Source organism: Pseudopipra pipra, chromosome 9 (genome assembly GCF_036250125.1).
Source record: "Pseudopipra pipra isolate bDixPip1 chromosome 9, bDixPip1.hap1, whole genome shotgun sequence".
NCBI classification, from domain to species: Eukaryota; Metazoa; Chordata; class Aves; order Passeriformes; family Pipridae; genus Pseudopipra; species Pseudopipra pipra.
In genome coordinates this window covers 8,487,476-8,510,595 of record NC_087557.1, presented here as the reverse complement: position 1 = coordinate 8,510,595, position 23,120 = coordinate 8,487,476, and the positions used below count along the sequence as shown (strand labels likewise).

The 23,120-nt window shown below is 36.7% G+C and overlaps 1 protein-coding gene and 1 long non-coding RNA gene across 7 annotated transcripts in view; one reads left to right on the top strand and one right to left on the bottom strand.

Annotated features, from left to right (window-relative positions):
* The window catches only part of KCNT2 (potassium sodium-activated channel subfamily T member 2), a 118,184-nt gene extending 95,263 nt beyond the window's left edge, over nucleotides 1-22,921 (top strand). For 3 of the 6 annotated variants that reach the window (XM_064664446.1, XM_064664443.1, XM_064664441.1), the window contains 8 exons: nucleotides 2,615-2,726; nucleotides 7,029-7,130; nucleotides 9,884-9,967; nucleotides 11,188-11,316; nucleotides 13,712-13,732; nucleotides 15,855-16,155; nucleotides 18,212-18,296; nucleotides 19,431-22,921. In XM_064664446.1, coding sequence (XP_064520516.1) covers nucleotides 2,615-2,726; nucleotides 7,029-7,130; nucleotides 9,884-9,967; nucleotides 11,188-11,316; nucleotides 13,712-13,732; nucleotides 15,855-16,155; nucleotides 18,212-18,296; nucleotides 19,431-19,542 — 946 coding nt within the window. In that variant the 3' untranslated portion in view covers nucleotides 19,543-22,921. The remainder of the gene's footprint in view (nucleotides 1-2,614; nucleotides 2,727-7,028; nucleotides 7,131-9,883; nucleotides 9,968-11,187; nucleotides 11,317-13,711; nucleotides 13,733-15,854; nucleotides 16,156-18,211; nucleotides 18,297-19,430) is intronic. The other 3 variants (XM_064664445.1, XM_064664442.1, XM_064664444.1) reach the window with 2 other exon arrangements.
* The window catches only part of LOC135418808 (uncharacterized), a 129,673-nt gene that overhangs the window by 56,270 nt on the left and 50,283 nt on the right, over nucleotides 1-23,120 (bottom strand). Inside the window, exons 4-10 of the long non-coding RNA XR_010432674.1 lie at nucleotides 18,338-18,422; nucleotides 17,877-17,938; nucleotides 9,819-9,965; nucleotides 7,700-8,740; nucleotides 4,696-5,008; nucleotides 4,034-4,097; nucleotides 3,879-3,928 (exon numbers count right to left, since the gene is read on the bottom strand). This is a non-coding gene — a long non-coding RNA (uncharacterized LOC135418808). The remainder of the gene's footprint in view (nucleotides 1-3,878; nucleotides 3,929-4,033; nucleotides 4,098-4,695; nucleotides 5,009-7,699; nucleotides 8,741-9,818; nucleotides 9,966-17,876; nucleotides 17,939-18,337; nucleotides 18,423-23,120) is intronic.

Below are 23,120 nucleotides of genomic sequence, written 5' to 3'. Positions count from 1 at the left end.
TCCTTCAGTTGTCTTGCACAATGCTTGCAACTAGATGGCAGCTTTAACTCACGTACCAGCCACATATCTGGTTCAGTATCAGACTGCATGGTACTATTCACAGTCAAAATAAACCATAATAAATAGCTTGGTTTAAGGCTTATCAATACTTTTTCATAAAACTCTGTAAACTTTCACAAAGAGTGTATTGTATACATTTTTTCCTATTTTTTTTCCCTAGAACATGTACAGTAGTTACACTGCATTTTTATATTACATAAAAGTGTAGAAATAAGTAAGCTTTGGGAAGAGGCATAAGGTAGTGACATTTACCTGTTTTACAGAATAAACTACATTCATTGCACTAAGGTATACAGTTTTGTAAATTACCTTTAAAAATATATTTAAAGCTTTTTCATTACTTAATAATAGCAATAATATAAAAAACTAATGAAGAAGAGACTAAACATGGTGGAGAGCAACAGCACTTAACACAAACTGTAGTTTTAAAGAAGGATTTTAAACCACAGGAGTTAATATATGCTGTTCTCAAAGATATCACAGTGGATATTCCACTTAAGTCTCACCAAGTGAAATCATTCAGAGGACACAGGCTAATCTAACCCTCACTCATCTACTCAGGCCTGAAACAGTGATGTGAGCGAGCTGCAGTACTGTTTGGCCTATGCTGGCAGTTCTCATATATCTGTTCTGACATTATTGCTTGATTTACATAAATTATAATCCTGCTTTGCCAGAAGAGTGTGCCCTGCTCCCCTGCCTTAGAAGACAGACGAAGTCTTTATAAGGACAGGGTTATGAGCACCTTTAAGGCTAGAAGCTGTTCCATACCAATTAAAATTGTCACAACGCTAGCTTACCTGACTTAATTATAGTTAAAAGGAGTAAAGAAGTGTGACTCAAATGGGCACACTGACTAAGAAAGGAAATCTTTAATACTTTGGATGGGAAAGAACAAGTTATCACAGTTTATCTTACTAGAATAGGATAGAAGAGAGGGATCTTTGCACAGAAGTAGGCTGCTCCAGTGCTGAAAGCTTGCAGGCAGTGTGCCTTGCACCCAGGGCAAGAGGCAATCTGTCCCAGACTACCTGGAGAGTAATTTCCCCTAATTCAGCTAGAAGGCACTCGTAAGTAAAATATGAATTTTACCAATACCAGTTTTGAAACTGATTTCCTAATATAAATCAGTTCTCATATCTTGGTGATAAACTGAACCCATCTTTAATGGAAACCTAGCAACCTGCATTTTTTTCCTGTAAGTTTTGTATATTTTATCATTAGATCAGCTTTTAATTTCCTGTTACTCTTAGTTCTGAATGCTATTGTTAGTTTTCAAATATGAATGCATGACCTTTAATACAGCAATACAAGAAAACATCCAGCCAGCAGAAGCTTATGTAATTCAATACTACATGGTACAGAATCAATGCAGAGGAAAATTATTCTCCTTCCTCTGAACTTGAACACATTTGTTAAGCTACTTTATAAGTCCAAGTTTATACCTACAAGTGTGATACTTTCATGAGCACTGGCAGGTTTTTGTAACACACAGCATACAAGTGAAGATTATTTCACAGTTGCATCTCAAGGGTTTGGTTATCATCTCTTCAATCTGTGCATGTAGGCTCCATCCCTAAGTACTTAATCTTTAGTAGGACAGAAGTAGATTGTATAACAGTACAAAGGTACAGAAATTCCTGAAATGCTTTTCCAACAACAATGCACACAAATGGTCATTGTTAAGTGATCCATGTTCTCACCCAGTTTGCCAAGTCCATTTTGCCTCATATGATCACATTTAACATCTATCGTCACGCGTAGATAAGTACTCTCAGGATCAGCAGAAGAGATTACAAATACACATCTTATTTTCTGACACTTTAGAGGAAATACTCAATAATCTGAGTTCTATTCCAGATTGTTTAGTATTTACATAGCATAAACTATGATTTTCTTCCTAGTTCTTAGAGCCCTGAGTGCAGAGGAGGGGCTCTTTGGTCTCCTTCTTCAAAACCCGTGTAATTCAGTCAGATCACGGTTAAACTTTCCTCCCTGCTTTTTGTTACTAGAAGCCTGACTTGGTGTTAGTGTTTAATATTTTGTATATGTAAATATTTCAAAGTGACAACACAGGTATACATAAGCATACATTTTCTCAGCCACTCCCACAAGTGTCAGTTTTCATCTGTGTTGTACAGTCTCTAGTCACAGCATACAAACAGGACTCAAGCAAAGATATCAAATGGAAAGAGTATATAAACCAGTAGCAGTTTACATGCAACCAGGCACTAAGTGAAGGCTGTATAACTTTGCATTTCCTGTTGTTTCATACAGATTTGTGTCATTTTAGAAATCATTTAATAAAACCTCTGGCAATGAAATTAAGTGGTTTCTTTCTAGCAGTTAACCATTTGAATGTATATGTGTTTCTTTGTGAATTCTACAGAGAATGTTTTGTAGTCTCCTCTGCTATTGTACCAGCATCTCACTGTGCCACAACCCACCAGAGGTTTCAGGGACTTCATTAAAAACATGGACATGAGCACAGACTGTAGCATTATGTTACTTGTTATAATTAGAGGTATAACTGTTACATTCTTTTAAACTACAGGTTGTTCTCAAGCCTGAGCATTATCACAGAATTAACTCACCCAGCCAACATGAGATTCATGCAGTTCAGAGCCAAAGACTGCTATTCTCTTGCTCTATCCAAATTAGAAAAGGTAAGGAGATTTGCCTCCACTCCTACCCCCAATTTAAATGTTATAATTTTACTCCTTTTTCTGATTTTGTAACAATCATTTCAAAACAAGTGGAAACAGTGAAATGGTTTTATGGTTGCAGAGAGCTACTGTAAAAGATATTTTTTTCAAAACTCTACCCTTATTTAAGAATGAAGCATGATTTGGTTTCCATTACTTTACAATATAATATTAATCAACCAACCAATCTCAAGGAAAAGTGAATATTTTTTGATAATTGAATATTCAGAGCTAATATGGTTTTCCAAGAGGCTGATACAGGCAATTAACATGAAACACCTTTTCATTAACTAAACACTTAAAACATACAGCTTTTATTATATTTTTTTATTCCACATCACTTTAAAGGCACTAAAACTTTATCTTCTGTATGCATTACCCTGTATCTGTATGAGATATTTGGTGCTGCTGTGACAGTTTGAGAACAGCAATTGTTCTCTGTCAAAGGACAGTCCTAGTGCCAGTAAGGATAGTGACACCACTTAACTGCTATATGAAACATTCATATTCTATGCACTGACATGCATACATTGGCATTTGTGAGCTGTGGAACAGGGAGGCTACAGGGAGATAAATTTAATATGCTTGTTCAAAACACTATTGCTAAAACCTTAGATGGAGCATATGAAGTAATACTGTGCATCTGTTCAAGTTGGTAAACTCAAGGACAACCCTCTTTTCCACAGATCTTCATTGGTGATCTGACCTACCCACCTCTGCACTGCACAAAACTTACAGTATCACCTTCATGATCTTTCTGGCCATTTTCTGAGTTTATGAGAGTAAAACAAATAATATCACTGTGACAGTCTTCAAAGACAGAAATCTTTCACTCCAGTCATCTCTTTTTCCCCTTGCTATCTATCTATCTTACTGCTAGGTTCTCCTGTGTAGCCTCCAAATCTCTGCACCTCAGATATCTTACATATCTTGGCAAATTTGAATTCATGCTAAAATCATTACCATCATACGGAATTAACATATAATTTCCATTTTCTAGCTGTACAATAAATTTCCTAGATTCTGGGGATTTCATATAGTTAACTATTTATTGTATAATATTCATGGAGTTAATTTTTACTTAATGGAAAAGAGCCTCTTCTAGAAACTTACCTTCACAGTCCATTTCCTTACAGAGGAATCAAATTCTGCAAAAATTCAGCCTATGTAGATGAGATGGGATAAGTTACTCAGTTGACTGTCATGCTTACATATCGGCCACAAGATGTAAATATCTGGGTGATCTTTTGTGATTTGTTGACCTTTGCCTGTAATAGCATGAAGGCTCAATCTTATTTGGGTGGTATTCTGAGAAGCACATAACATGGAGAACTGTGAAGGAGCCAGACAAAAGTTGTTAAGCAAAGAGAGGAGCTGTTTGCAGCAGGAGGCACAGCTTGATTTGGATTATGCTACTCCCACTATACATTAAGGTTTGCACCTGTGGCTCCTCGATTTTAGCACTCCCTCCCTCAATGGTAAATTCAGGAAGGATAAGCTGAAACTGGCTGGAATCACGTGTTGCCAATTTATTCAGGGCAACAAGTGCCAGCACCTGGATGGTGCCTTCAAGACTGTTCCAACCTAACTCAGTTCCTTGGTGTACTATGACCTGCAGGTTTTTTTAAATTATTTTTTAACATATTCTCTTAATTAATTTCAGTTTTTTCTGGAATACTTTCTGGACTGTAGCCTGTCTACTTCAATGCAGTGAAAACAGGATATTTATCTCAATTCTTTTTTGCTTTACATAGGCTCCTCTATTTTTTCCAGCAGAGGTTCTGGAAATAATTAAAAATATTTTAAATTCTTCCCTATATTTATTAATTTATTGTGCAAATGTAAAGTTGTGAATATAGGCTGGAAGCTGAACAGTTAATGAACTTCCTATCCAAATTATGTTCTGCTGAAATAGGGGTAGATAAATTACCCTTAAGAAAGAACATTTTCTTCATTGCTGTTGCAGTTGCCTGCTGTTGATATTTCCCTGTCATTTAATCTTAACATTTGCAGGAAGAACTTCGCAGGTGGTGTTGTAGTTCATTTGATGTTTCAGAACTCCCTCATGCAAAATGAAAGGCAATTAGAAACTCCAGTAAAAATTATCTAATGCAGTGAAACGTATAGTTGCTTGTTATTTTTGCATTAAGCGCCTCATTTTCAGAAAGACTGAAAACGTCAGGAAAGTTGCCTTGAGGTAACACTGAAACACATTTGCAAAATTGGCTTTTCAACCCAGTGGGCTGCAGAAGAAAGATACACAAATCAGTTGTCCATCTGCTGTTGCAGCTGCAACTTTTCTCATTTTCGAGATAAATAAATCTGACAGTAAACTCAGCACTGACATAGGAGAAAGCAGCAGCCCTTTTACAACAGAGAAAAGGAAACCCAAAACACCTATGGTCTAAAAATTATAATCATTTAATTAACATCTATTAAAATCTATGTTCTCCATTTGTCTTAGATAAGAAAACAAGTGAGGTAACCAATCCCTCTTCCTTGAAAGAAAGGGTTTATAATGTTTGGGATAAGATTCCCACTTTAGTTTTCTATGTTTTTTTTTTTCCTAGTAAATATTGGGGGTGTTAACTGAAGGATAAAAATTCTAAACCTTCAAGTCATCATTTTGAAATAAGTACAAGCTCCTATATCTTCTAATCAAACCAATAATGTAATTTTGTATCTTCCATGGGGATAAGCATATAGATGTTAGGTGAGCAGCAATCTATCTGGGATGGCCCAGTATATTTGCAGTGATATACACAAAGCCAGGCTGCTTTTTTAACCTTCAGTTAAGGACAGGGCATACCCTCTCCATTTTTTGTTTTTTATATTGTTCAGGTATTAAGCAGATTTGAATTAACATGAAGTAACAGCAAGTAATAATGACATATGGTTTATAAAAACAGATTGGTACCTCTTAATTGGTGTCTTATTTTACATGGATCTCTAATGATTTACATCAGCTACAATTCTATAACTTTACAAACCATTAGCATACACATTTGGCTGTTGAACTGACGGGGTTTTAGGAAATTGCTCCAGATCAACAACAGGAAATGAATCTGTTCTTGACAAAAGGTTAGGATAGAACCAAAACCAAGTGCACTGACTGTTCCCTGTAACAAGCCACTACCTCTGTCACCTCTGTATGTTCTTGCATGACCAACACTGCCCCCCACTTCTTGTATGTTCACTGGAGCAGCTTTGCATTGTTGTTACACAACAGTTACAGCCTCTCATGGCCACTCCCATATTACTGCCTGTATCAGAGATGGGCCCTACATCTCTTTCATCCACTGACAGAGTGGCTGAGACAGGGTTTCACATTAGTTTGGGGCTGGTGATTTGTTATTGGTATGACAGAATTTACTATTATGAAGAACTAGATATTTATGTAGAATAGTAAAAATATAAAAGCATGATAAAGAACCATAAAAAAGATTTGGCACAAATATAAATGGAGGTAGAAAAGAGGGGAAAAAACCTGACAAGCGTATGAACTTGACCTTCTGTGTAGATATTCTCTGTTATTCTGACAACATGCAAACCCCAAAGGAAATAATTAATTAACTTTAAATTAAATAGAGGAAGCACATGCTAACAAGTTCTTAAAAGCACAAGAGTACACCTGTAATTAGTTAGAAAGAAAGCAGTAAAAATTCTATACTTCATCACTTGAGCAAAGTCACAAACATAGGAAGATTGAGGATTAAGTAAAGATCTCCATCTACTAATAGCTGTGCCTTAAAATGCCATATATATATATGAAGTTCTACGGAACACACTCATGCCATAATCTTTTATTTATGTTCCTAGAAATAATCTATGATTGTCTTTAAGTAGTTATATCCCCTTCCTCATTAATTCCAAAAAGTGTCAGTAAAGGAGATGCTGGGCATCACACTTATTGTGGAATAAAACTGCTGGCACATTCTGGCACATTCCTGGCTTCTACATCCACAGTATTCTATCCTTCTATCCTTTTTAAATTGATCTGGTAGAATATGCCCATGCAATTTGAAATGTGATGACTGAAACAATATATACAATTGAAACAATATATACAATAATCAAAATCTTTCAACCTGAAAAACTGTACAAACTGGACAAAGATGCTGCATACTTGTAGAAAGCAACTATATAGAGATTAAAGGGATTTTACACTATTGATCTCTTTCAAGGTAATATGAATTTCGTGTTTTTTTATAGTCCTTCCAAAACCATCATTAAAAGTGTTTTCTATTTTTAATTCCTTAACAGAAAGAGCGGGAAAAGGGATCTAATCTTGCATTTATGTTTCGACTGCCCTTTGCTGCTGGCAGGGTTTTCAGCATCAGTATGTTGGATACATTGCTTTATCAGGTACTGTGAACAATAATGTGACTTAAAACAAATATTACCACCTATTCTATTGTACTTAATTGTTAAATAACCCTATTTTCCTACATATGATCCATTTAAGTGTGTGTCTATACCAGAAACAACCAAAGGCAAAAGATAATAGAGCATGTTCTACATGATGGTATTAGTTCAGTTATCAGTGCCAAAATCACCTTGACCTTGCACAAAATCTGTTGTTAAATAGTAAAACACTGTTTATGAACCTCTCCACAGTCAAACAGTTTTGATAAGGCCTACATAAATTACAGATTATACAGACTAACACTTGTACTCTGCAACAAAAAGTGCCCATTACCACAAAGCAGTGTCTCTAACAAAACAAATCAAAAAACCCCAACAGAATTACTTTAATGTATAATTTATCAGTCATCTGCATTTGCTCATAAAGGCCTCAATTATGCCATTGTGGCCCGTCCTCTTGTGTTGACTAGACCTCCAGAGGACCAATTATTTTAAAGTAAGGTATTCACACCCTAACATGGAATATATTCAGTGGTTACTGAATGGGGGAAGAAAAGGCAGCACTCAACCTTGTTGCCCAGAATCCAGGATGGAGCTCCTCGTGCAAAAGGTAGTGATGCCAGTCAGTGGGAATAAGGGAAGGGCAACAGCCTCAGACAGTTGAAGAGAAAATATCAGAAAGTACAGAGTCAGGGCAAATGAAGGTAGTAGTTTCTAGTTTCAGGGTGGAAAAATAGGACGATATTGCTTGCTCTTCAGCAGTGACCATGTTGCTGCACACCCTGATACATCATGATGACCAAACAGCAGCCCCCAGCACTTGCCTTCAAGGATCAAGGTAGACACGATAAGCAGCAACACCACCATGGCCCATGTAATCTGCTCACCTAAAGCAGCTACCTACTTTATTCCTAGAGACAGCCTGTTGACAGCTTTTGTATTCAGGTGTATTCACTGTTGCAGGGAACTTCGTAATTTTGTGCATGAAAGATATTCTTTCATTGCAATTCTACTTCCAATAAATTTCCTGTAGACAACTTCAACATAAATAGAATTACTGTAGCTAAACTTCTGTCAAGAAGTCACTAATATGGAAACCAGTCATGTATATGGACATATACATTCTAGATGCTCTAGAAATAGGTGTATTTGCATATAAAACATCTTCATAATCATGACCCAGAATATCAACATCACATACTGCAAAACTAAAAAAAAAAAAAAAAAAGAATATGAAGACACTTATAAACAAATCTGTCATTATCAACAACTCCTGCCAGCAAGTCACTTCAATATTTTATATTTCCTCCTAGATGTGAACAGTCATGCTATGACTTGACAGAGTAACACCATTCATACAAAGTGTTTAAAACAAAAGATCCCACACACTTATTCTCACTTAAATTCCACGTCCTTTCTTTGAGCTCCTACTGCTCATGGGTGAACTGTCATTTTTCTAGAATTATCTTCCTTATTCCAAGTTAGAAATGCTATGAAAGCAACTCTGTTCTTTTTCGTGGTTCCATCCTTTTCTGTACAGCATTTTTATCTTCTGCATACAAAGAACAGAGTAAATGACATGAAGAACAGCAGGATTCATCTGGGGCTTCCTGTTACAGGCCAAAAGAAAAGCCTTTGAATTATCTTTAGGGCACTGACTGAAAAATGAAAACTTGGTCTGGCAAATCCTGGTGAATACACTTAGTAATCTAACAAAAATTTCACAGCATAAATGATGCAGCCAAGATAAAAAATAAGTGAAAGTTACAAAAAAAATTTCTTCAAGACGGTCATTAGCATTTAGCCCATCACACTGGAAGATTACCAGTGTAAAAATTAAAATAGTTGAATCACTATGCATCGAATTAAATCTGTCTAGTTTCTGAGTTTAAACAAATTCAGATTCTATAAAGGATTTATAGAATACCTTTGTAAGGTATTTCTTTATGAAAACCTATTTGCTAGCTCTCTGTTTGCATGAAGCCAAAACAGTTAACTGTACATTGTGTTCCAACAAGGACTGAGAGCCAGCCTTGAATCCTGCCCTGCTACACCCAAGAGGTGGCAATGAACAGTTTGACCACAGCTAGAAGAGCACCCACATGGCCCTCTGATTCCAGCATCTCAACTCATGAGGAAAAATATTTGTAATTTTTAGCTGATCTAATGTCAGCTAATTCCCAGCCTTAGCCTACACTTTTGCATTGAGCTTAATTTCTGCCTTTTAACCAATAGCAACACACTTCTGTTAGCACAGCAACAAGCCTGGACTGAGACAAGACAGATGAACCCTTAAAAAACCATAAAACTACTCATTTGAATTAAACTAATAGCAGTTTCATCTCAGTATTACCCACTTCTCAGACCCATTTAGCATATGACAGCATTTCTTTTGCACAGAAGAGTTCATTATAATTTCACACCTGGTAAGGCTAACACTTTACTTCCATTGATCTTATGTCTACACTCATCTTTGCTTTTATGGTGCCTTATTATGCCTCAGTCTTCTGAATCCTGAATGTACATTGCATGCACATGCAGAGCCAAACTAGAAAACTTAATTTTATGTAAGTAAATTCAGCAAAAAAAAGGAATAGCTATTTCCACAGTGATAAGATACTTAAAGAGATGGATTGTAAAAACAGATGTACAATTTCTTTGAAATTCATACATGGTGCTAATGGTTACCTGCTCATCTGTTCATTAAAGCTTTTTTCTTTCTTTTCCGTCTCTCCTGTTAAAAAATCTGGCAGTCATTTGTGAAAGATTATATGATTTCTATTACAAGACTTCTGCTGGGACTTGATACCACACCAGGATCTGGGTTTCTTTGTTCTGTAAGTTATTAAAAAAATAAAAAATTAGTACAGAGTACCAGAGAAGATTCTCTGCTGTCTGCAATGTCTTTGTATGGCATTTCCTTTTGTGTAAGTCCAAGAAAGGCCATCTGTTTCCTTTTTCACCAGGGGAGAAGACAGGAAAATTTGATAGAAAACACACATTTTTAGTTCCATAGCAAAAAAACACCTCCCAAGAAAATACAATATAGTTTATAAAGCAAAGAAGAAAATAGGAAAATCAGGAAAACACAGGAAAAGTGCATTTTGTATGACGTGGCAATGGCAGTTTAGCAAACAACTTAAAAATTAAGTATATAAACCCCAGGAAGCACTATCTATATTGCACAGCCTGGCTATTTACATCAGTATTCCCCAGTGCAATTTTTATGTGTATATACACACATGAAAAATAAAATCACTAACATTATTATTAAAATAAACCCCACCCTTCTGTTTTCTCCCACACCCATCATTCCCTAGCTGATAAACAGATCAATTCAAATTGCTTTCTAGGGACCTAAAAAGAATTGCAGGATGTTGTACTCTAAAAGGAAGTTATCAATGATGGTTTACAAAAGCTGCTTCAATAGAAACCAATTATGTATTTCTTGGTCAATCATTAAGCTTTGTTACAGTGAATGTAAGAGAATTGAATCTCTAAAAAGGAGCTCATTTTCATCTTGAAATAAGGCTGGTGTCATAGTAATGAAATAATTGAGCTTCATTTAAGACTTCCTTATGCCATTTATGCTTAGTGTATTACTTCCTCCCCGCTCTCGTCTCCCCAGATATTCAGCCTGCAGTCTAGTGAACAGTGAATTTGGCTGCATTCAAAATCCTCATGCACTCTGGAGTCTGTCCATCACCAGCTTCTTACTGCTGCCAATATTTAGTTCATTCTTTTATATTTTACTCAAATATGAACACTGGATGAAGGATGCCATGTAAGTTTTTAAGTAACTTGAAAACAAGACCAGAAGTTCGTAAGACTGAACTGCTTGCACTGGAATGTCCTCTAAACAGGGAGAAAGCAAAAGAAACAGTATTACAAACTCAGTGGAAGTTCCAGATTTGTTGTGGAGCAAAGGTGCAATACTAAAATATGATAATTACCAGTTAGTGTTTAGTTTTAATTTTTTTTTTTCATGCGTAGCATGGTGAACAAGTGATAAGCCCTCAAGAGTTAAAAGTTCTCCCTCCTATTATTATTTGTTCAGATGAAAATCACAGAAGAGGATCTATGGATTAGGACATATGCCAGACTCTATCAGAAACTTTGTTCTTCTACAGGAGACATTCCAATTGGAGTCTATAGGACAGAATCCCAAAAGCTTGCAACATCCGAGGTAGGTCATTTTACTGTGCTTTCCTTTGGATTTGATTACAAAGTACACAAGGCCTCCCTCTGCTGACACATACATGGTCACACTAACTCAGGCACAGCTGGGACAGGCTCTGGTTTGAACTTGCAGGTGGTGACTAATGGCAGTGTGTGTAACAAGCTCTATAACCAGGTCCTCTATCAGGTCTGTCAAGAATATCAACATTGTATCGAAACGGGTGGCATTTCACTATTCACACAACTTTCTAATTTAGTCTCTTGTTGCTCATTTCTAGTTAGTGTTATTAAAAGTATTGTGGGATACCTCTAAATATAGCTGCCAAACAGTGGCAATTTTTGAAATATGTATTCACGTGTTTACTGAATAAACGCATAAAGAATGACAAAAGAACTTTTCCCCGACTACTTAACATACTTTTTTGTTTGTTTGGGCAGCTCTTATTTCTGTCATGTATTAGCCATTTGTTTATGTGACCATTGGTACATCTCATTAAACCATGGCTCCAAAGCAGTTCTAAAATGCAACACTGAGCAACAACTTCCTCCTTTCTTCTGAAATACTCAGACATAGTTTACACTGATTTCTGAGGCAGGCAATTTGTATTTTTTTTCCATATTTTGGAAAAATATTAGAAAACACTAAGGCATATAATGCTTAACTGCAAGACTTATCCTGAAGTAAGTACAAACATTCAGATGAAGTTAATTTTAAAAAAAGAGAGAAAAAAAAATCTATGCAAGATTCCACCCAGTTCCCCAGTGTCTCTCTTTGGGGACCACCACTGTCTCTGCAGGTGGCTTTTACTGCTTAGCCAGTGGACTGTGTCACTGCAATAATGTCAAATGATTTTTTAAATATAGCAGCATTAACATAATCCATCAAAATCATTCCTTGGAGAAGAATGTAGTCAGTCTCACTGCTAACATAAAAAAAAAGTCTGTCATAGCTTTCAGGAAAACACAGGAGATATCAGATTTTAAGAATTCATTAAATAAGGATAAGATAAAATTCATGGCAGTGCTTTATCCTCATGTTCTGAGAGAATAGGGCTGGCTATTTAACTTCAGGTACAAAAAAGAGAATGAAGAAAAGTCGAACTGTGAGTATACAACATATTGTGAAGAGTGCATTTTTGGTGCCCTTAGTTTTTATCCTTCTGCATTTTCATAAGATTTCAAACATACAGGCTGACTGGCAAACAGGATTTGCACAGGGGAGGGGTAACTACAAGAGTAACCCTCATCTTTTCTACGTGAACTTTCATATTTTTTTGGCAGAACGTTCAGGGGGCAAGCATATACACTCAAATTCATCTTCTGAGACAAGCTTAACTGATAAATTAAAGATCTTTCAAATATTTTCAATATTTTCATTGGGAACCGCTGGAGCCTGTACACATGCAGCTGCTCAAGAGCCTGGATACTTGATTAGACCAGACCCAGATTTAGCTGGAGGTAGTGATTTTCTTTTGCAAAGAAGCAGTTTGTTAAAACATTCAGACACTCAAATCAGCCTGGAAGCCTCTGTCTGGAAGATAAGAGTTGAGTTCTGTATTAGTTCCTACCATCTTTCACAGGTAATCCCATGAAGAATTTGAGTTAGATCAGATAGATGAAGCAGAAGGAGGTTGGAGAAATCTCCTGGTTAAATTTTCTAATTGTCAAGTACTGGACAAATGTGGAAGAGTGGCACTGCTTGTTTATTATGTGACAAAAAAAGCAGATGTTGATATTTTTAAGCTGAAGGAATTTTTGACTGATTTCACTAATCAAATAGTATTAGCGTGGGCTACCATTTTAGCTTTTCAATACATTAAGCCATTGGATGAGATCTTTAAAATGGAAGTTAGAGAAAAGTAAATTGCTCTGTTACTCAGGAAGATGGATTTTAACCATAAACTTGAAGGTTTGTTACTCAGAGAACCTCCAACATGAATATCAATTTGAGTTTAAACAGACTTTTGGAACTTAATTTTTACTGCACAGTAACGCAGTAACTGTCAGTTAATGGTTAACTCGAGTCACAGGAACAATATATGCCAATATTAATATTTTTATATCTACAATTTGTCCTTCGGCACCCCCTTTTTTTACTATGCAAAAGAGAAGCCCTCACCTCACTGACAGATAATTCCTTGCAAAATAAAGCGAGGTTTCAGTGATTTGGTAACTAAATAACAAGTGAATCTAGCCTGCCTCTCAATGACCGTCACACCTATGATTCAAACCATTTCCATTTCATTAAAAAAAAATAAAAATAAAAAAGAGAGATGAAACCTTTTTTTTACTACCTCTGTAGGTGATTTTCTGTGGTTCCTGTTAAATGGTCCATGTCTGTTTCTTTACATTCACTTCTGTTTAAATTGTCTTTTGTTTTCTTTTTCCCCTTCATTTGTCAGTCCCGAGAAATGGCTTCACAAGTAAGTATTAACTCATTGTCTGCCTGTTGCTGGGTGTCATGGTTTAAGCCCGGGAGGCAGTAAGCCCCCCACAGCCACTCGCTTGCTCGCTCTCCCCAAGGTGCAACGGGGGAGAAAACTGAAAGGGTAAAAGTGAGAAAACTCGTGGGCTAAGATAAAGGCAGTTCAATAAGATAAACACTGTTTCCGTCACAAATCCAAAACACCGTCCCATACAGGCTACTGTGAAGAAATTTAACTCAATCCCAGCCAGAAACAGCGCGCAAAGTTAAACTGGGGGAGTAAAATCCTTACAGAAAATGGAACTGTGCAGGGGATCATCCTTGGGTAAATAGATCTTAAAGCAGCGTTGTTCTAGACACAAACGTCTTACTGAAAATCTGAAAGCTGACAGACTGGGGCTTTCAGAAAGTATTTTTAAATGAAATTTGAGGCTGATTAAAACAGAGGGGGACACAAAGAAGTACTCTGTGCTGCACTTTTATCTTCTGTGTATTTAACAGCTGCCACTGGGAGACACACTTCCGTGCTGCTTCTGAAAGAGAGTCTGGGGTTCTTTGGTTTTGCTTCATTGTTAAACAGTTGAACTTTTTCCTCTTGCATAGAGCAAAGGGCCATTCTGCACAGCTTTATCAACAGGCAACATAAAAACTTAATACTCATCTAAGTAAATACTTAACTGTTATGATGGTGATTGGTCTCTGCATTTTCAGTACTACAGTCCAGATGACTGTTTCATCAGAAGCTGGACAAGGAAAGCTACCAATGGAGGCAGGAAGAAAGGCAAAACAAGACCATCCTTTATACTCAGTTTGTATCTGATTTGTTCACACCAAATAGCTCCATCCTATCCATAAGTAGCACCTTATCATATGAAATATAGTCCGCCTACCTTAATCCTTACTGTAAAATATGCACAAAACCAAAATGACAATTTAACAAACAACAACAAAATCAAACAGCATTCCTGTACAAAGGGATCTAGGGTTCTCTTTTATGCCTTTCCCAAAACAACATCAGCTGAGTCAGTAACAAAACTTCAAAGATCATGTAGTCTTAAGAAAATAAACAACAAATAATCTCTTTTCTATTGCAGACTAAGCTGAAGAGCCTCAATAAATTAGATGGTCTTTGCATGAGGTTTATTACAACATCCTAGTCTAGATTATTAAAAATGAGATTTTATTGAAGTGCTACAACACAAACATTTGTAGTGTTTGTTTTGATTGTTTTGCTGTCTGTTTGGGTTTGTTTGTTGCCTTTTTTTTTTGCACAGATAAAAGCTAGTTTGTGCAAAAGTGAAATATTTAAGTATCTTTTACACTCTATCCAACTGACTCATATCAAATACTGTTTTATGGACTCCAGGAACCTTACAGATTGTATGTGGGAAAGGCTGGTGAGCCTCTTAAAGAAAGCTTGTATTAAACACTGATGAGGTCAGCAGATTCTTGCTTTCAGATTTCATATTAATGGGAAAAGGCCATTAAATAGCTCTTGGTTAAATTTTCTTTATTCAATGATAACTTTCAGCATATTGTGAATTCTTTCTCTTCTAGAGGATTCATATAAACTCAGCCAGCTCTTTTACATAATCTTTGTTTTATACTTCATACTTTCATATGTGCCTGGGAATCTGAGATACAGTTAACAGGCACATTCTACCTGTGGTCTTAAAAGAGTGCTGAAAACAGTGCAGGCAAAGTTGAACTATTACTTAATGGATCCACCACATACATCTAAAAAGCAGTTACGGAATTGAATTTCTGGCCGCAAATATGCAGACTGGGAAGGAAGTGGAGAAGTCATTCAGAAAAGATTCCTAGATTCAGGAAGGGCAGTGTCAGGCTAGAGTTGCTCTTCTCAGAATCAAAGTGGAATCAAGCATTAAATAACACAACTTTGTCAAACATATTTGTATCATAAATGAGCTTTTTACATAAAAAGTCAAAGCCTAATTAAAGAATGCCCATTCAGGAACACTTGCTAAGTACAAACAGCTGAATCCCCTCAGCTCTACTGCAACCAAAACACACGTTCAACTGCACTGCTGAAAAGAGAACATCTTAATCTGCTTCCATTTTGTAAAGCCCTTAATCTCTCTTTTTGTTTTCCTTTCAAGTCTCAAATCTCTATCAGCGTGGAAGAATGGGAAGACACGAAAGACACCAAAGAACAGTTTAGTTATCGCGGTAACCATCGGAACTCAACCTCCAGTGACCAGTCTGACCACCCCCTGCTCCGACGGAAGAGCATGCAGTGGGCGCGGCGGCTGAGCAGGAGAGCACCCAGGCACTCGGGGAAAACAGCAGAGAAGATCAACCAGCAGAGAATGAACCTTTACAGGAGATCAGAAAGACAGGAGCTTGCTGAGCTCGTGAAAAACAGAATGAAGCATCTGGGCCTTTCTCCAGCAGGATACGGTATCGCTATTATAATACTTCAATAACATTAGCGTTATGCAAGCTGAGCTCATTTTTAAGAGCTGAGGGTGCCATAAGCAAAATATTAACTTTATGATAATGTTTTTGTTCTGTTGGTTTAGGGTCTTTTTTTTTCCGTTTACCAAGCGTAACAGAATGTTTTTAGTCCATTCTATTATCACTCGTTCCCGTGTTCATATGGAAGGCTCAGAAGGCAGCATGTCAGTCACATTTATGTTTAGCATATGACATGTATATGCTGAATGTACATTACCCTGTCATTGAACAGCTGCACCTTATTTCCACAAACGTGTTCAAATACAGATGAAGGCAGAACTGTTGTAAAAGTTCACTCACATGTCAAGGTGGGGAGTTTTCATATGTGAAGGATATTGCATTTTCTCCACAATTCATAAAAATAGCGCCAAATTGTCACATTACAGTAATTTTTTATGAAGCATGTTTCATTAGGTCTTTAACATTTTTATCCATCAAGTCTTTCTCCAGCAAGGCTGATGTTGGGTTGCTTTTTGGTTTGTTCCATTTTATTTTGTAGGTTTGCTTTTTTTAAGCTATTGACAAGAGCTCTGCAACACTTATTAATACATGCACCACAGCTGCCTGGGTTGCCTTTCTATGGCCTTGACTCCAGAACTATGGATTCTAGTTTCCTAGAAACACCAAGTATTTCTAGATCCCAACTTATTAGTCTGCACAGTAAGTCCAATGTGCAACTTGGTGCTTTCTACTTCTGAAGCAGCAACACTGGGGTTCCCACGCTCAATTTTCACTTAAAGAATCCAAAATGTTCTCTTTTACAAAAGCATTACTCTTCATTTTTCAACATAATTATTTTTAAATTTGACTTATCCATAAAATATTCATCTGCTAAAGGTAAATGAGGTATTTCCTGCAGAATGGATAGTTTTATTTGTCTGTTTAACAATAAACATTCTTAATGCACGTTCAAAACATCAACAACCAATGGCAATAACCAATTTTGATATCAATAGCAATGTACAACCCAACAGTAGTCGTTATTGTTACTACCAACACAAAATCAACTTAACTGCAAGAGAAGGCTGCTACAGAATATATAGCTGTAGTTTTGCTTAATATCTACATATCAAATATGTAAATACAGTATCTTTTTTTCCACAGTCCAAATGGATAATTACTATTCCTTCTTTCTTCGTGTATTCTATACAACTCTCTGCAGAAAGATTCAGGACTCAATATTTTCCAGGAGTTTCACAAGCCACAATAACATTTGATCAAGCACAGAGAAGTTTTGTAAATTTGATTCATATTTACGGTAGTAACAAGAAAACTTTGTTGTACTACTGCTTTTGCTGTCAAATCCTAGTTAAAAGCTGAAAGTAAACATTCATTTCATTAGTCAGATTTAGGATGATTATGTACCATCTATAGAACGGCAAAAACCTTAAAAAAAAAAAGTCAGCCTTCATTTTCAACACATCAGTAGAATAATGAAAAATGCAAGGAAGGCATACCAATTTCCATTTATACAGCCTTCACATTTCAAGCCGTTGGCACAGGTGGTAAAAGAGAAATGCTTGCTAGATATATGGAAAAAGAGAAAAGAGGTTTATGTTGACCAAATCTGGAAATGGATGAGAGTGCCATACACCTGCACTTAACCTTGATCACTTGAACTCAATGCCAGCCGAGGATGAAGTCCCTACTTCCCACATACTTACCTATGCTGCAGGGCAGGCTGGTAAATCACCTTAAAGTTGGGTTACATTCAGAACTGTTATGACTGAAAAAAGCAAAAGAAGATTTTTAAAACATTCAGAAAGAAACCAGGATATTTTTTGAGCTAGTAACTCAAAAGATAACATGTCAGTTCCAATTCAAGTACAGTTCAAAAGAAGTTGCTAAACTTATTTGAAATCACTCTGACAATCAGACACTTTTTGACAGCTTTCTGAACCAAAGAAGATCTTTTATCAAATTAGTTTGTCAGAAATACTACTTTTCACAATTCATTTGTAAATATAATTCATTTGGTACATTTTTTTCTATTCTCTAGATGAAATGAATGATCATCAGAACACCCTTTCTTACATCCTGATCAATCCTTCTCCAGATACAAGATTAGAGCTGAATGATATAGTGTAAGTTAAAGCATCCACATAAAAAAATAAAGTCACAAGACCTGCAAAATTTCTGGTTTGCACTTTCTACCTGAATTCCTTTTATTATCTTTCTGCTGGAAAAGAACTCCAAATGTTCCCATACATCTGCAAAAAAAAAAAAAGGAAACTTCAATTTAAATAGCCATCTAATTATACTATATATGTATATATTAAAAATTAATATTTATTCTCCTTAAACTTTTACCTGTAATTTAGCTACCCAGTCTTAATAGAAAGATCAACCCCTTAAAATCAGTATTTTCAAGTGAGATTTTATTACATAGATCCAAAGATTATTAAAGCAAATAGGAGTCTTCCCCTGAATATCATGTGATATTCATGCTTAATGGCATGACCTTAACACAGGAAATGTTTTCCCCTGCTTGCCAGGAATTTTTGCAGGCTACATGAGAAAAAAATGAACAGAAATTTGAACTGTCAAAAAAGTTTTGAAAGCCAAGAATTTTAGTTATCTAAGCATTGTTTCTTATTGAAGAATATGTGACAGCTGTGTTAAGGTCCTGAGCCATTTCTGTCTTTGGTTTGCTCTACTAACATGCCCCATCTGCTCCACGGGCAAGAGACCAGAGAGTCCAGCTGTGCAGGGGCCTCCACGTCACTGCTGACCCACCTCATTGCTTGCTCACAAGGAGGAAAAGCTGTTAGAGAAAGAATCCAGCTCCAGAATGTCAGCCTACACCAAGATTATCAACATCTGGCTTTTAATAATTTAGCACAATGACAAGAACTATCCATTGTTTTCTTTTAGAAACAACTCTGTGGACTGCTTGTTTATTCTTTAAGGTATAATGAATAAAGGCAATGCATTAACACATACAGTTCTTAGCAGAGCAGCTGTCAGTTCAAGTAAGTTTTCACTGTGCCTGGTACATACACATAATGTCTGGGTAGCCAAAATGTGAAAAAGCTTTGTTATTAGCTCCTAAAGTGAGTGATGCTACTGAGTGTCCAAGTTACCCAACAGGAATTAGATTAAGCACCTTCAAAGTAAGTCTCTAAGTCTTCCTCAGATCTTTTCAACATTACAACTCTATGCACTTATCCTTGCTTGCACCACATTCTTTTAATAACAGTTATAATTTCTTTTTGTAGATACTTGATCCGACCTGATCCATTGACTTATGTTCCAAATGCTGCACCCAGCCGAAAAGACAGCTTCTGCAATACAGTGGGACAAGACACCAGGGAGGAAACACAACTTTGATTTGTAATTCATCACAAAATTAAGAGACAATTTTATACACATGTTGTTTCCACTAACCATTTTGAAAACTGAGTGGTATATTTTATTCAGATTTTGGAAACAAAATGACAGTGGGTAAGTGACCAAATGTAGAAATGTGGTGCCTAGAAACTCTTAATTTCAGGGATTGTCAGGCTTGTGGCCTGTTGAGTATGATAGTTGAACTTTGTCAGCCTAACAGAATTATGACACCTGTTTGCTATTTAACCAATATGAACAAATGTCAGATTTCATCATATGTTTTGCTTAGATGCTTCTAAGCGTATTTATCAAGGTGACAGCATGTCAGTGACTAAGCTTCTGATCTACATCAGATTATCTGATGCCCATAGAGAGACAATGGATAATTTGTAGTAGAAAATACATTAATACCTAAAGCTGCCAGCAAGGCTCTGCGTGTCAAGAATTCAGTCTTTGAAATATTTTTCAATCTCAGCCTGTCATCTGTTTGTATTAGAACAGGCTAGTTTAGGTCCCATTTTAGCCTCCAGGACCTGAGCGTTAGTTCTTTGGGTTTACACAGATCAGGTTGAATGACATAACCCAGTCGCTCCGCAGAGGTTGAGATCTGAGACACATCCACTGAAAGAGGAGCCCAGCTGGAGGAAAATCCCTGTCATCTCACACAGGCAGCCCCCCCAGACTTGCAAAAAACTGGGAAGGTACAATCTGTGTGAAGCTGCATACAGTGGTAGCTCAGGTGAAATGTAATCCTTTGAACCTTAGCGAGTTTGCCTAGAGAAGCCTGAATAGATAATAATACAAAAGTGAGAACATCCCTCTAGGGAATGATTCCTACTGCAAGTCCTTTCCATTTTCATGAATATGCCAGAACTGAAACTGCCCAAAGCATGTACATGCCCAGTCATCCAGATTACCCAAATGTGATACATTTTCATATGAAATGATGTATCCCACTGAAAATCAAAGAAATTTTTATCCCATTCCATAAAATCAATGTAATTCCACATTATGTGAAAAAGCATTATGGATTTAAAACCTCTGTTTTGGCATGAAGTACCCAAGAAAGCATCTGCTTGTGTATGAAACATCTGGAGCTGCTACAGAATCTCCAGTCTGTATGCCACAACTGGTCAAGCTTTCTACAGAATTAAGCCACAACTGGTCAAGCTTTTTATAAAATTAAGCATGCCTGTACAGGATCATCGAAAATCACATTCTTGCTCTACCATCTGTCAAAAACTGGGAAGAACATACTTAAGGTTTAAAAAACCCTACTGTTACACTTACCTACATAGAACCAGTACAAGAAATTTGGCAGTCTACTGTCTGATTATTCTTTGAACATCCTTGATGTCCTACTTGTACCAAAAAATCAGTCAGAATTATTTAGATTCTATTCTATATTCATTGATAGAACTACATTCTATTTCTGGATTAAAAAAACCAAAAAATACCCCCACAGCCAAGTTGCCAAGTGAGCAACTCATGGATTTGAGTATATTTATCAGCATTGTAAGGATGTTGTAATCAAGTCACGTTCAGATTAGGAATGACATCAAATCTACTGTTAACGCCTCCCTTCCTCTTCATTCTTACAAAATTTAAAAAATCCGTTCCATCTTAATTCAGAAATCCTAAAGCTACAGTTACAAAAAACCACAGAGGTCTCAGACTGGACTGCAGCTCTCAGAAGACCAAGAGTACCAGTTTTAACAGGAAGAAGGATAAGTGGAAAGAAGTTTCCCAGCAGGTTTTTTTTTACATTGACATATTGAAGTAGCATCATGGTCCAGAAGGGTTTCAGTGGTTGTCCTTAGAGTCCATTATTATTCATAGTGTTTTTCCACCCACACTAGTAATTTATCAGATTATTCTGATGAAATATTTCAAATGGGCACTGTGGGGGGAAAAAAGAAAATTGAAATGGCTGCACAGACTGAAGTCTACAGTTTTTTTTAAAAACGTATATGGTACAGGATCTGTCATAGAAGTTATCCCAGAAAAGTCTGCATGTGCACTGTGAATAACTTTCTATTTTCCATGTCTCTGGGGAGAAGACAGTATTCCAGATGAATATTAAAAAAAAAAATTACAAATTTCTTATAAGTGTTCCCTCCAAAATATTAGGAAGATCTTTTGTTTCATACCAAAGGCTTCTCTAACAGAGTCTCAAGGAGGCAGGCAGGATTCCAGAAACATGGCTACCCTCCAGCAGGCAAGCCAGATAGCCTGCTTTTAGGGTGATTCACACACTGTTTCACAGGCATTCCCTGTACACTGCCTATAATATGCACCACAGATTTAAGGACACACTGCTGAAAGGATCTATAGCTAGGACTGGAGTCCTCACATTTAACAGCCAATAAAGCAGTATTAACAAGCAGTCAGGTGTGTCCGTTTTCCCACTCAGCAGAATTGCTGCTCAGCTAGATGTGAAGAGTAGCATGTAATGTGTCCTGATATTTCTCCAGGCCTAATGGATTTCTAATTGCTCATTAGCCCCAGAAGATTTGCTAAAGCAAACACAAAGACAGCTGGAGACACAGTCTCTAAAATGAGTGCAAGACAACCTTTCTGAACAAAATACTTAGTTCTCTTCAAAATCTACTGGAAGACAAGCAAAGTAATAAAAATTAACAACAACATCTTATGAAGCAGAAGTTCTAATAACTCATGAATAATATACCACAAAGTTCAGTTATTCAGAATAATACTGCCCTTCATGTTGAAAGCAGAACAGCTTTGCTTCCTCTGGAATATCTTCACAGATACTCCATTCTAGTGGGATTTAGATCTTTCAAAAACCATCCCAAGTACCATATGAATGAGACAGTATGCACTTTCCTTCAGTGACCAGCGAGGCAATTCTTTTATGGCCATCCTACAGGCAATCTTATGTTCACATGCTTTCTTTCCTCATGATTATCAGAAACATAATACAAGCCTAACTGGACTGGAGACCAGACTGAGGAACAGTAATCTTTATGCTCAGAGCTGGAGAAGGGATAATGAAGCTCTAGAACGAGCAGGGTCAGATGACTATTGAGCAGAGGAGTTTGATCTGGCAACAGTTCACTCAGTAAAGAGAAAAATCTAGAGCTATGAAAAAAAGACTATTTCTATCTGTGCTTAAATGAATGCATTTTTCCTCCTGACACACTTCTATCAACAACTCCAAGATGTCCATCTTTCCCAACACTATCTTAACACAGACCAAGCAGTTTGGTACCCACAGTCACAGTCCCAGTGAGGGAAGTTCTAGCAATTAATAACTGCTTCATTCTCACAAGAGAATACTCAAGCAAAGCCAGACCTACCTATGAAAATGTGTTACCTAGTCTGCAATAAAAAAGTCACAAGAACTGTTTCAATGGAATGCAGTGTGTTTCCTTAACTATTTTGCTCCAATTCCACAACATGCTTTAATTCACATACAAAGTAAAAAGCACAGAGTTTGAGTTTTTAAAGCCTGCAGTAGAGTGAGTTAATGAACTTGTCATGAAATTATGTCTTGGAAATTAAAAGAACAGTTATTTCCCAGCATACATGCTTCCACTCTCACAAACGACTTCCTA